Genomic DNA, 14,674 nt, shown 5'->3' on the forward strand with positions numbered 1-14,674 from the left:
TGATAGTTTGTTGGTGATGTGGACACCAAGGAACTTGAAACTCTCGACCCGCTCCTCTACAGCCCCATCGATGTTAATGGGGGCCTGTTTGGCCCGCCTTTTCCTGTAGTCCACGATCAGCTCCTTTGTCTTTCTCACATTGAGGGAGAGGTTGTTGTCCTAGCACCACACTGCCAGGTCTCTGACCTCCTCCCTATAGGCGGTCTCATCGTTGTTGGTGATCATGCATACCACTGTTGTGTCATCAGCAAACTTAATGATGGTGTTGGAATCGTGTTTGGCCACACAGTCGTGGGTGAGCGGGGTGTACAGGAGGGGACTAAGTACACACCCCTGAGGGACCCCAGTGTTGAGGATCAGTGTGGCAGATGTGTTGTTACCTACCCTTACCACCTGGGTGTGGCCTGTCAGGAAGTCCAGGATCCAGTTGCAGAGGAAAGTGTTTAGTCCCAGGGTCCTTAGCTTAGTGATGAGCTTCGTGGGCACTATGGTGTTGAACGCTGAGCTGTAGTCAATAAACAGCATTCTCACATAGGTGTTCCTTTTGTCCAGATGGGAAAGGGCAGTGTGGAGTGCGATTGAGATTGCGTCATCTGTGGATCTGTTGGGGCGGTATGCAAATTGGAGTGGGTCTAGGGTATCCAGGAGGATGCTGTTGATGTGAGCCATGACCAGCCTTTCAAAGCACTTCATGGCTACCGACGTGAGTGCTACTGGGCAGTAATCATTTAGGCAGGTTACCTTCGCTTCCTTGGGCACAGGGACTATGGTGAATATTTCCCTGCTAACTCTATACAAAGTAAAAGTCTAAAGCTATTGGGATAAGAGTACAGAGGGAGAGCTGGGGTACCTGAGGGGAGGGTGTGCTGTGCTCTCTGAGGAGAGAGTGAGGGGACAAGTCGTGGGCTCCATGGAGAGGCTGTTTGGAGTGGGCCGAGGCCTGCCTGATCACCCTAGACTGGGTCTGATGCTGCTGGACCGGCCTCCCTGGACCCTGCTGCTGAGGCTGCTGCTGTTGGACCTGGCCAAAGTCACCGTGGATGGGTTGCTGTAACAACATCTACACACACACACACGAGGGCTTAGCTACTGTATCCACTCTATGGCAATTGGCTTAGGTCAGCGTTTCCCAATCTCGGTCCTCGGGACCCCAAGGGGTGCACGTTTTGATTTTTGCCCTAGCACTACACAGCTGATTCAAAGCTAGATGATTAATTTATTATTTGAATCAGCTGTGTAGTGTTAGGACAAAAACCAAAACAGAGGACCGAGTTTGGGGAAACCCTGGCTTAGGTTAAGGGACTGCTTTAGGCCGGGCGTCTGACTAGCGGTAAGCAGGGTTACCTGGAGGTTAGCTAGCTGAAGCTTCTCCTTGATGTCATGCAGCTCCTGCTGCTGAGTCTTGATGTCCATCTGCAGGATGCGTGTCCTCTCCTCCAGCTGCTCCTTGAGCTGGTTCATCACACCTAGCTGAGGCTCTTGGGGCTGCTGTTGGTACATGGACTGCTGCTGCTGCTGTTGTTGCTGCGACAGAAATAATAGGATACACAGCCATCATGATAACGGCGGTTCACATCAAAGTACCATGCATGGGCGATGCTCTGGCACAAGACTTCACAGCTGCCTACACACATTTTCAGAGCCAAGGAGGACTCTGCTGTAGTTCAGAAATACAGCACTCAAGCACTTGAGGTCCACAGAAATCATCCTCACATTCATTATCGCTTGATTAGCACTTCCAGCTCTTCTTGTTTCCAGCTCTTCTTCTTGTTTTCATGCAGATGTAGGAGATCCTTTTACTGGGCCTCATTTAACATGAGTTGAAGTGATCATCTTGAGACAAATTATACATACTTGAGAATAGTAGTTTTACATCTGGAATATAATTGTCATCTACATTTACAGCTATAATATGATCATCCCCAATTACATTGCTGTGGTCTAAAATCAAGTGGGAGTGGAGGCATTTCACACAAACAAACGAGGATGTCAACCAACAGACAAGAGCAAGCTGTCATAATACTGGGAGACTACTAGACAAACAGTAAGCAGGCAGGAGACAGACAGGAGAGATTAGACTAAACATCAACCATTACGGAGTGCTGGCTGCAGGTAGGAGAAAGGGGGAGGCTCAGTTGGGGAAGGAGGTCAAAATAGTTTTGCCTCTGTACCAAAGTCTATAAGGTGAAGGACAACAAAAACAGACAGGGAGTTGAGCAGGATTCTAGGCTGATGTTTTTCTACAGGTATTGGTTTTTCCACTGGCTAGTTCTTAATGAGGTGAACTGACCTTTGCACTACTGGGTACGAGTATGGCCAAATTCTTCTCTGTCCCCGCGACTGATGCAGACTGTCGTGATGGTGTGCAAGCGTCTGTGAACCGCAAAGACGTGTTGGCTGGTGGGGAAAATTATTAAATATGTAGAAGGTCCCGCATACGTCATAATTAACCATTTAAATCTAAAATTGTATACAGTAAGTGAGTGTATGGTGGTGCAGTTTGGATTAGGGTGAAAGTGGTGTTGTATGGTACAGGGTTCAAGTCTAAATGGACTAATTCAGTATGGGGGTATTTGGGTTAGCTGGACAAATAGAGCAACAGGGGGACTCACATGCCGAATCGGACAGGGCCGTGTGGGAGGATTTCCGGGAGCTGTGGGAGGACACTGAGCATGCCCCGCTCATCCTGTCCTGTCCGGGAGGGTCCAGATTGGGACAGATGTCCAGGTACACCTCCTGAGCCTGGAACACACAGGATAGACAGAGGAGTATCAAGTACTGACAGCGCCAATAAGATCTGGGACATATTTGCTTTTACCCACTCAGAATACACACAACAATGCCTGACACTGGAAAGCTCCGTATTTGCATGGCATTTCACCATCCCACTTAGCTCTGAACACTAACACAGGATTGGGAAGTAGAGCACTACTGTACATGATGGTAACAATTGAACCTGGTAAAATGGCTGTTTATTGGGAAACTTGAATACTGGATGTTATTGTAACATTCTTTATGATTCATTATTTATATTTGATCTTAGTGTCTCTTCTTCATACCTTTATGGAGGACGAAGTGGCCATCTCAGGTGACGTCTCCTCCAAGCCAAACTCTCTCCTCCTCTCTGCTCTCACCTCCGCGTAACTACAAGTCCGTGACAGAGTGCAATAGAAAGAAAGATCAAATGTCAAATGATTTGCACATAAGCCTAGCTTTTCCATCAACAATCAATCAAATTTGTTTTATAAAGCGCTTTTTACATCTACCCCGCCTAAATCCCCAAAGAGCAAGCAATGCAGATGCACAGTGACTAGGAAAAACTCTCTAGAAAGGTTGGAACCTAGGAAGAAACCTAGAGAGGAACCAGGCTCTGAGGGGTGGCCAGTCCTCTTCTGGCTGTGCTGGGTGGAGTTTATAAGAGTACATGGCCATTAAGGCCAGATCTTTCTTCAAAACGTTCAGATATTCATCCTCAATTTACAATATCTAATGACAGACAGCTAATACTACTAATGCAGTGGAGATCAGGTTCAATAGGTCTATACTAGACTGATCCTGTTGAACTATACGGGGGGGGGGTTCTCACCCTCAGGCAGCATCATAGTATATTTTACCAAACATGACAGAGAGAGACAGAGGAATTAGGTTTACCTGACGACTGTGTGAGTGCACACTATGAACTCTGGCTTGGAGTTCCACTGATGGTATGTAATGTAGTAGTGTGTCTGCAACCAGATCCACTGCTGACCCTTGGTCAGAAACCGATAGTAGCAGGATTTACCCTTCCCAAACTGCATTACTGTGAAGACAACACAACACAGGGACATTTTCAACAGAGCAGTCAGGCATACACAAATCACTACACTGCCCTTGTTCCTGAAATCCTAAAACATCAGGGTAGGAGTAGCAAGCTCTAAGCAGTCTCAGAAGTCTGGGCTTTTTATGCACATTGGTGAAGTGGAAATAGAAATGTAACTACAGTGGGATGACCTATTTCTGTGAAATGGCTGCCTGGATCCTGTGGTAGTGAGGGAGAGCGGGAGAGAGGGATGAAAGAGGTAGTGGAGAGAGTTGCTTACATTGCTTATGACACCGCGCTATAAGCTCCAAGTCATCCACATGATAGTAATCATAGCCAGAAGTCCCAAGAACCTCAAAGGGCAAGTAGCCGATGATTGGTGAAGCTCTGGAAAAAGAGAATAACCAAGATATTAGGCAGCTATGTTTTATAACAACAACAGACTGGTTAAACTGCGACATTTCGTATTTATTTTGTCGGAATGTATTATTTTGCAGCCTTGAGAGAATAACTTGATTGATAATGCCATAATTACCTTGACAAAGAAATTGAAAAATGCATAAACATTATGATTAATAAACCTAAGTTTGTACTGCCTCAAGCACACAGAGCAATATAACTTCATATGATCCATACAGTTATGACACATTGACAGAATATCACCACTCTAAATAGGCTAGGGCTGAGCGAGTGCGATGTTGCGAATGCCTAAAAAATGCGTAAACATGGCAATGTTGTATAATCACAGCTATGATTATGACGTGATTTTGGCTCACTTGGTGCATTTCATTCATCAATGCTCAGTTAAATCCACTTAGCCTAGGCCCCCATAAGCCAAATTCAGAATGGCATGCAGGTCACATTATAGAGGGAGCCATTCTTGAGACCCAGCGCAGAGCACAGCAGTTTGGCAAGGAGCTGTGAATGTCCAATTTTAGCTCAGCAGAGCACAGGACGTACAATTTCTTCCCTTGGTTTTACCTTCTTTACAGTTATCTAATAATCTTGGGGAGGTTGCCATCCTCCCTGCTCTGAATTCACAAGGGTCTTTGATTAGCAGGTACTAAGGGATTTGATACTGCACTGGTGGTGTCATGAATGATAGAATGTTGCAGTCTGGGCTGTTTCTCACTGGTCCTTTATCACCTGTGACATTGCAGACTAATCTTGTGTCTCACTCTCACTATCCAGGGCAGGGCAGCAGGTTTAAATGCCTTACTTAGTGAGGACGCCAGGCCACACAGTGGAAACTAGCACAATCAGTCAGTCACGCCACTAGCACCAGCAGTCTGCTGAACACTGAGCCTGATCACCCAAAGCCAATCAGATGGAACATAACCAAGGGACACAGCGGGGCAGTATGACACGCCAGTAGACAGAGTTTACAAACAACAATATCATGTTAATGCCAAGATAGGGACAGGAGAGAACAGCAGTTGTCCTCTTAAATCTATATGTTACTGTAGCGCTAAAGATGTGCAGCCCAGAGGATGTCAGTTGATGGGCACCGATGATAGTGTAGCTTTCCATCAGGCTATGAAACTACTCAATTAAAGACTGATAACAGATGGAGGACAAAATGTACATGTTTCTTTGCTCCTCTTACCTGTGATCTAAGAACAGGAACTTCCATTCAAGGCTGTGTCTAGATGTGAATTCATCACAGGGATCTTCCACGTTACACAAATCCTGGTAAAAGTAACAAAAATACAATTTAAGGCACTAGAGAACCAATCCTTAAATCCTAAAAAAAACTATTGTGACCATGGAATTATAAGCTTCTATCTACGAAAAGTCTAGATCTGAGTTATAAGTTTTCACGTCATATCTCAGAACTGTTTTGTAGTGAATTCCTTGTTCATAACTAATCAAGTCCCTCACCATAAAGGTACTTAAAGTGCAGAGTATCAAAATCCTGAGACTTTTGTAAATTCGTTTTTTTAGGGAGGTGTTGTAATTGTAACCTTGTAAGTCTCAAAAGTGGATCTGTGTTGTGTAAAAAGGTTCTTTCTGGCACTTAATGATACGATTATTTCAACGTTAATAGAAAAGTAAAGCCATTTAATGATTAAATGAAGAGAATACCCTTCCTTCCTTCAAACCACATGATGTAATACATAATTTCATATTCAACATCAATTCAACATTCATTCATAATCACCAATCACTTGTCCTAGCATCAAAGCTAAGAACAGCTTCTATCTCAAGGCCATCAGACTGTTAAATAGCCATCACTGGCCGGCTACCACCCGGTTACTCAACCTTAGAGGCTGCTGCCCTATGTACATAGACATGGAATCACTGGTCAATTTAATAATGGAACACTACATACTGCTTTACTCATTTCATATGTATATACTGTAATGCCACTCCGACATTGCTCATCCTAATATGAATATATTTCTTAATTCCATTCTTTCTATTTTACTTTTAGATGTGTGTATTGTGTGAATTGTTTGATACTACTGCACTGTTGGAGCTAGGAACACAAGCATTTCGCTACACCCGCAATAAAATCTGCTATATATGTGTATGTGACCAATAACATCTGCTAAGTATGTGTATGTGACCAATAACATCTTCTAAATATGTGTATGTGACCAATAACATCTGCTAAGATTGTGTATGTGACCAATAACATCTTCTAAATATGTGTATGTGACCAATAAAATGTGATTTGATTTTGATTTTAAAACAATAGTTCAATGAAATGACAACTACCCTACAGTGATTTCAGAAAGTATTCACACCCCTTGACTTTTTCCACATTTTATTTTGTTACAAAGTTGGATTAAAATTGATTTAATTGACATTTTCTGTCAACCGTTTACACAAAATACTCTGTAGTGTCAAAGTAAAAAAGAATAATAATAAAAAAAAAAAACACTAATATATCTTGATTAGATAAGTATTCAACCCCCTGAGTCTATACATGTTAACACCTTAGGCAGTGATTACTGCTGTGAGTCTTTCTGAGTGAGTCTCTATGAGCTTTGCACACCTGGATTGCACAATATTTGCTCTGTCAAGTTATGTTGATCATTGCTAGACAGCCATTTTCAAGTCTTGCCATAGATTTTCAAGCAGATTTAAGTCAAAACTGTAACTAGACCACTCAGGAACATTTAATGTTGTCTTAGTAAGCAACTTCAGTGGATTTGCCCCAAAGATGGAAGGTGGAAATTGCCTTTTAAATTGTAGAACCAGTTTTATTGGTTGTAATTGCCAATTGGGTAATTGTATGGTCCTGGGGACCAAGTGCTTATATTATGTAGGCCTACCTGTTTGAGCTCCTGTTAGACAATTTAGTTTCTCAAGGGGACAGTCTTGCCCTCTACCTGTGTCAGTTCAGATAGGACAGGTTAAGCCTGATACAGAGGCTATTTCTTTTGGGCTAATGCCTGTGTATATTTCGTAAATCTACATGTATATTTTGTATGATCTGGCGCTTTCACCATTGGATTACCAAGACCTGTAAATAAATCTACACTCTGAGCACGTCAACCTGCCTTGTTTTCTGCTTATGTCAAGCCCTTACGACTGCTACATGTCCCTATTTTACAATTACAAATGCTAATCAAAATGTGTTGTAGACAAAATAATGAAAAGTGCTGTCTGGTGGCCTCAATAAATAGACAGAGATTTGTAGTTGAACAAGTCGCTGCATGTATAGATTTTTTTGTTACTTGACTTGAGACTTTACTTGAAAACTTGTGACTCGACTTGACTTGCTCTTAGAATGCACGACTTGGACTTGACTCGAGTCTTGACCTATTCTACCTGGGACTCGACTTGAGACTCAGACCTTGTGACTTGAGACTTGCTCGTGACTCGAATAATAGTGACTTGGTCACACCTCTGATAACCCGTAAATGGCAGTCACTACAATCATGGGACTTTTATGAATTGTTTTACTCAGTGTTGTTACAGCATTCAAGCCACGTAACGCATAGTGCATTTAATGTCTAAAACAATTATCGAAACCGAAATCCTTTTTTAATAATCGAACCGACCTCAAAAAGCATTTATCGCTCAGCACTAATCTACTAAATGTATAGTTCTGAGATATGGAGTATTATTCATGTCCCAGATCTCAGAACTCTTTTGTGATGTCTTCCTTTTTCATGACTCAATGCATCCCCTTACACGCAAATATGTTTGATTGGAAACTCAGTAATGTGTGATTGGATTGAGATAGAACCTTATAAAACCAAGTTCAAAGTTGCTGCGCAGATAGAACTTTTACATAAAAAAATAAATACAAATGTCATCGTAAATAGATGTATTTTATTTTATTAAGAACACCTTCTCTTTTCATGACATAGACTGACCAGGTAAATTGAGGTGAAAGCTATGATCCCTTAATGATTTCACTTGTTAAATCCACTTGAATCAGTGTAGATGAAGGGAAGGAGACAGGTTAAATAATATTTTTAAGCATTGAGACAATTGAGACATGGATTGTGTATGTGTGCCTTTCAGAAGGTGAGTAGGCAAGACAAAATAATTAAGTGCCTTTGAATGGTAGTAGATGCCAGGCACACCGGTTTGTGTCAAGAAGTGCAATGCTGCTGGGTTTTTCACGCTTAACAGTTTCCCGTGTCTATCAAGACTAGTCTATCACCCAAAGGACAACTATGGGAAGCATTGGAGTCAACATGGGCCAGCATCCCTGTGGAATCCTTTCGACACCTTGTAGAGTACATGCCCCAACGAATTGAGGCTGTTCTGAGGACAAAAAGGAGGAGGGGTGCAATGTATGTCACATATGATGGATCATCAAAAGGGCAACTATGTGAATAACAATTTTTTACCAAAATGTCATTTATAATTATTCCAAGGTCTGGTAAAAAAAAAGAAGATTATTTTCCGATTGCAAGTGAAACATCCAACCCAACCAGAAGTGACAAAATAATAATATGAGGATTCACAATGCAAAAAACTCTAAGACAGGCCTTACATCTTGTCATTCCAAGATGGCGTAGCAGTGCCGACGTGGTTAGTCGTCCTCTCGTTAACTTTTTGTATTTTTCGTCTTTTTTGTATATATTTCAAAATATTTTAAATCTCTTTTCGATTTTTAAATTAAATATACCTTCCGGTAACCCGCCTCACCCAATGTGACACGGATCCGCTATTTTTCAGACCTTATAGCCAGAACCTCCATCAGAAGCTAGCCATCAGAAGCTAACCAGCTAATTAGCTACTAGCTATTTAGTCATTGTTAGCCACTGCTAGTTACCTTCACCTTCTGCACAGACACCAGCTGTTTTTTTTTAGCTTGGATAATACTTGCCAGCCTGGCAGTATTGGACTGTTTTCTCCACTACAACGCCGGATTCATTTCAAATCCCACCGTACCTTCTCCGCTGTGCAATCCGGTTTTCGAGCTGGTCACGGGTGCACCTCAGCCACGCTCAAGGTCCTAAACGTTATCATAACCGCCATCGATAAAATACAGTACTGTGCAGCCATCTACATCGACCTGGCCAAGGCTTTCGACTCTGTCAATCACCTCATTCTTATCGGCAGACTCAGCCTTGGTTTCTCAAATGACTGCCTCGCCTGGTTCACCAACTAATTCTCAGACAGAGTTCAGTGTGTCAAATCAGAGGGCCTGTTGTCCGGACCTCTGGCAGTCTCTATGGGGGTACCACAGGGTTCAATTCTCGGGCCGACTCTTTTCTCTGTATATATCAATGATGTCGCTCTTGCTGCGGGTGATTCCCTGATCAACCACTACGCAGATGACACCATTCTGTATACATCTGGCCCTTCTTTGGACACTGTGTTAACTAACCTCCAAACGAGCTTCAATGCCATACAACACTCCTTCCGTGGCCTCCAACTGCTCTTAAACGCTAGTAAAACCAAATGCATGCTTTTCAACCGTTCGCTGCCCGCACCCGCCCGCCCAACTAGCATCACTACCCTGGACGGTTCTGACTTAGAATATGTGGACAACTACAAATACCTAGGTGTCTGGCTAGACTGTAAACTCTCCTTCCAGACTCATATTAAACATCTCCAAACCAAAATCAAATCTAGAATCGGCTTCCTATTTCGCAACAAAGCCTCCTTCACTCACGCCGCCAAACATACCCTTGTAAAACTGACTATCCTACCGATCCTCGACTTCGGCGATGTCATTTACAAAATAGCTTCCAATACTCTACTCAGCAAACTGGATGCAGTCTATCACAGTGCCATCCGTTTTGTCACCAAAGCCCCTTATACCACCCACCACTGCGACCTGTATTATCTAGTCGGCTGGCCCTCGCTACATATTCGTCGCCAGACCCACTGGCTCCAGGTCATCTATAAGTCTATGCTAGGTAAAGCTCTGTCTTATCTCAGCTCACTGGTAACAGCTCACGATAACAAGACCCACCCGTAGCACGCGCTCCAGCAGGTATATCTCACTGGTCATCCCCAAAGCCAACACCTCCTTTGGCCGCCTTTCCTTCCAGTTCTCTGCTGCTAATGACTGGAACGAATTGCAAATTTCCCTCACTAACTTTAAACATCAGCTATCTGAGCAGCTAACCGATCGCTGCAGCTGTACATAGCCCATCTGTAAATAGCCCACCCAATCTACCTACCTCATCCCCATATTGTTTTTATTTACATTTCTGCTCTTTTGCACACCAGTATTTCTACTTGCACATCACCATCTGCTCATCTATCACTCCAGTGTTAATTTTCTAAATTGTAATTACTTCGCTACTATGGCCTATTTATTGCCTTACCTCCTCACGCCATTTGCACACACTGTATATAGACTTTCTTTTTGTCTCTATTGTGTTATTGACTGTACGCTTGTTTATTCCATGTGTAACTCTGTGTTGTTGTTTGTGTCGCACTGCTTTGCTTTATCTTGGCCAGGTCGCAGTTGTAAATGAGAACTTGTTCTCAACTAGCTTACCTGGTTAAATAAAGGCGAAAATAAATAAATACATGGCTTTTCAAAATGTATTATTTTCTTCTTCCGCTTTAGAAGATAATATAAAACATCTGTATGTTCTCAAATGGAATCGGCAAAGATTGAGCAAAAGAAACACGATCTTACCTTTAAAAACTGCGGAGTGACTAATCGTACAGTGGCAACAAGGCAGACCTGCTCTTCCAGTGATGACTGCAGGGTTCTTGGTAATGTCAACTCAAACCCGTTACAAGAGGAAGTAGGCACTGTGAGTCAAACAACAGAAACAGTCACTCAATACCTCCCCAGAGGATGAATGTAGGCATAGCAAATATAAAACAGCAACAATCCATTTGGTGCATTACAACAGTATAGTATAGACACTAGCAGTGATTATCATCAACCCCAAACAGGTATATCTGTTACAAGAGGACGTAGGAGCTGTGAATCAAAGTCCAACTGTGTTTCCCGGCCACAGCAGTGTGTGCTGGGGATTTTGCCCTTTAATCACACACTCATTTGAGAAAGGAAAATCAGCAGGACTGTGGCCCCTGAAGACTGTGGTAGTGATCCCCAGCTGAGGGTCGGGGGTAATGGCAAATCAGGCAATAAATATTTGATTAGCAGTGACTGGAGTTATTCTACGAGTGCCAAATAACTTTACATAACCGTTCCATCTCACCACACTCTGCCTTTCCATCTCACCACACTCTGCCTTTCCATCTCACCACACTCTGCCTTTCCATCTCACCACACTCTGCCTTTCCACCACACTCTGCCTTTCCATCTCACCACACTCTGGTGACCTTACTCATTATGCTATTCAAACGACTGGAAGTCCAAAACTTTAAAAAGTATGGAAATATCCAAAAGTCCGAAGTGTAATTTCAGACGAGAGGGAAACATTTCCTCATACGTCTAATTTTCCAGTCAATTAGCCAGGTATTTGAATAGTGATCAACAATGAGATATGCAGTTATGAAACGGTTTTATAACCGGTTTGATTTTCTGTCTGTTTTATGTTTCAAGTAAGTTTTTATGACATAACATCTCCATTCTAATATTCAATAGAATGCAGAGTTTGGCCTTATTAATATAACTAGATGGTTTACTGTCCATTCATCAGGTTGTAGCTCGGTCAGTAGTTGAAGATGTAATGGCAGATAAAATACACATGATAATAAAACAATAGTTCTGGCAGTTGAAAGGGAAAGTCATTTCTGTTGTTATGCGAGTATGTCAAGGAAACAAAGATTTGGGAACTAAAACATTGCAAAGTATTGCACAACTTTAAAATGTCAAGTGAGCTCGGGGTAGAATAACAGAACACTCACCATTGTTATGAAACTTGAAATCTCCTACAAATTTCACGTACTCATATGTAGGGGGTTCCTTTGGGTCGATGTTTCCTCTGGCTAAATGACAGCAGAACTCAATGTGTGTCTTACCTGGAAAAAATACCAAATGGAAGTTAGCTGGAGTGTCTTCAACAAAACACAATGCTTTTTCCATCATCATGAAGAAAAATAAAGTAAGAAAAATATTTACTGACAAAGCGAATAACCCATTTTCAGTGTGTATTTACACATACTCTATTGGCACTTCTTTCTAATATAAATAATCTTGAAGTCTTCATGGTGCAACATGATAAACTCTTTTCAAATAGGTTGATATTTTATGTAAGAGCCTTGGATGAAACTCTGACAGAGTAAATCTCAGAGAAAAGAATGATGACAATTATTTTGCTATTACAACTTCTGCTCCTAACAACCACTGACAGCTCAGACATTTTGGCTTTTCTCTCATGGCTGGAAATCAGCGCACAGCTCCCAGTAAATGGCATTGAACCCAGCATAGTTTGTCTCAGTTGTCATGGGATGGCTCAGCAGTGTTGTTCCTACAGACAAGGCTTCACTTGGCAGGGGAATGAGACCAGTGGTGGGAGAGGAAGAGGGGGAGTATGTCACTGAGCCATCGACACACTAAAACTGTGCACTGATGATGTTCTAAATACTCCTCAATCAGACACAATGTCACAGTCACACAGAATGTCTGAATAGAGTCATCCCATTTTCTACAGAATCCATGGCTCCGTTTAAATGGGTTACCTTTGCGGAAGAGAATGCCTCCGCTGACTTATGTCAGAGCACTAGCTCAGACATACTGTACACACTGAGGGGACTCACTGTGTTAATGTTCTACTAATCCTCCAAAGCCAATGTGTTGCTCTTCATTACACTAAAAATAGAGCATTGTGGCATTGTCAGGAGGCTGGGAATACCAGTGGCCCTGTGCCATTCAAACCGAGATATACAGTGCATTCGGAAAGTATTCAGACCCCTTCCCTTTTTACACATTTTGTTACGTTACAGCCTTATTCTAAAATGGATTTATTAAGAAATTGACGTCATCAATTTACCCACAATAACCCATAATATCAAAGTGAAAACAGTTTTTTAGAAATTTTAGCAAATGTATTGCAAATAACATAATTTACATACAGTACCAGTCAAAAGTTTGGACACACCTACTCATTCCAGGGTTTTTCTTAATTTTTACTATTTTCTACATTGTAGAATAATAGTGAAGACATCAAAACTATGAAATAACATGTATGGAATCATGTAGTAACCAAAAAAGTGTTCAAATCAAAACATATTTTATATTTGAGATTCTTCAAAGTAGCCACCCTTTGCCTTGATGACAGCTTTGCACACACTTGGCATTCTCTCAACCAGCTTCATGAGGTAGTCACCTGGAATAGATTTCAATTAAAAGGTGTGCCTTGTTAAAAGTTAATTTGTGGAATTTCTTTCCTTCTTAATGCGTTTGAGCCAAATAGTTGTGTTGAGACAAGGTAGGGGTGGTATACAGAGATGGTACTTCACCAAATAGGGCTAAGTCCATATTATGGCAAGAACAGCTCAAATAAGCAAAGAAAAACGACAGTCCATCATTACTTTAAGACATGAAGGTCAGTCAATACGGAACATTTCAAGAACTTTGAAAGTTTCTTCAAGTGCAGTCGCAAAAACCATCAAGTGCTATGATGAAACTGGCTCTCATGAGGACCGCCACAGGAAAGGAAGACGCAGAGTTACCTCTGCTGCAGAGGATAAGTTCATTAGAGTTACCGGCCTTAGATTGCAGCCCAAATAAATGCTTCATAGAGTTTAAGTAACAGACACATCTCAACATCAACTGTTCAGAGGAGACTGTCAGGCCTTCATGGTCGAATTGCTGCAGAGAAACCACTACTAAAGGACACCAATAATAAGAAGAGACTTGCTCGGGCCAAGAAACACGAGCAATGGACATTAGACTGATGTAAATCTGTCCTCTGATGAGTCCAAATTTGAGATTTGAGATTCCAAACGCTGTGTCTTTGTGAGACGCAGAGTAGATGAACGGATGATCTCCGCATGTGTGGTTCCCACTGTGAAGCATGGAGGAGAAGGTGTGATAGTTTGGGGTGCTTTGCTGGTAACACTGTCAGTGATTTATTTACAATTCAAGTCACACTTAACCAGCATGGCTACCACAGCATTCTGTAGCGATACACCATCCCATCTGGTTTGCACTTAATGGGACTTTCACGTGTTTCTCAACAGGACAATGAACCAAAACACACCTCCAGCCTGTGTAAGGGCTATTTGACCAAGAAGGAGAGTGATGGAGGTCTGCATCAGATGACCTGGCCTCCAAAATCACCCGACCTCAACCCAATTGAGATAGTTTGGGATGTGTTGGACTGCAGAGTGAAGGAAAAGCAGCCAACAAGTGCTCAGCATATGTGGGAACTCCTTCAAGACTGTTGGAAAAGCATTCCTCATGAACCTGGTTGAGAGAATGCCAAGAGTGTGCAAAGCTGTCATCAAGGCAAAGGGTGGCTACTTTGAAGAATATAAAAAGAATATAGAATATAAAATATATTATTAACACTTTTTGGTTAC

The 14,674-nt window shown here is 42.1% G+C and overlaps 1 protein-coding gene across 2 annotated transcripts in view; it reads right to left on the reverse strand.

Annotated features, from left to right (window-relative positions):
• Positions 1–14,674, reverse strand: part of npas2 (neuronal PAS domain protein 2) — an 81,867-nt gene that overhangs the window by 17,485 nt on the left and 49,708 nt on the right. For both annotated transcript variants that reach the window (XM_071334544.1, XM_071334545.1), the window contains exons 8-17: positions 12,056–12,169; positions 10,869–10,987; positions 5,406–5,488; positions 4,080–4,186; positions 3,652–3,799; positions 3,060–3,144; positions 2,613–2,742; positions 2,291–2,397; positions 1,345–1,524; positions 851–1,060 (exon numbers count right to left, since the gene is read on the reverse strand). In XM_071334544.1, the coding sequence (XP_071190645.1) occupies positions 851–1,060; positions 1,345–1,524; positions 2,291–2,397; positions 2,613–2,742; positions 3,060–3,144; positions 3,652–3,799; positions 4,080–4,186; positions 5,406–5,488; positions 10,869–10,987; positions 12,056–12,169 (1,283 nt within the window). The remainder of the gene's footprint in view (positions 1–850; positions 1,061–1,344; positions 1,525–2,290; positions 2,398–2,612; positions 2,743–3,059; positions 3,145–3,651; positions 3,800–4,079; positions 4,187–5,405; positions 5,489–10,868; positions 10,988–12,055; positions 12,170–14,674) is intronic.

The sequence above is a fragment of the Salvelinus alpinus genome, chromosome 1, assembly GCF_045679555.1.
Source record: "Salvelinus alpinus chromosome 1, SLU_Salpinus.1, whole genome shotgun sequence".
NCBI classification, from domain to species: domain Eukaryota; kingdom Metazoa; phylum Chordata; class Actinopteri; order Salmoniformes; family Salmonidae; genus Salvelinus; species Salvelinus alpinus.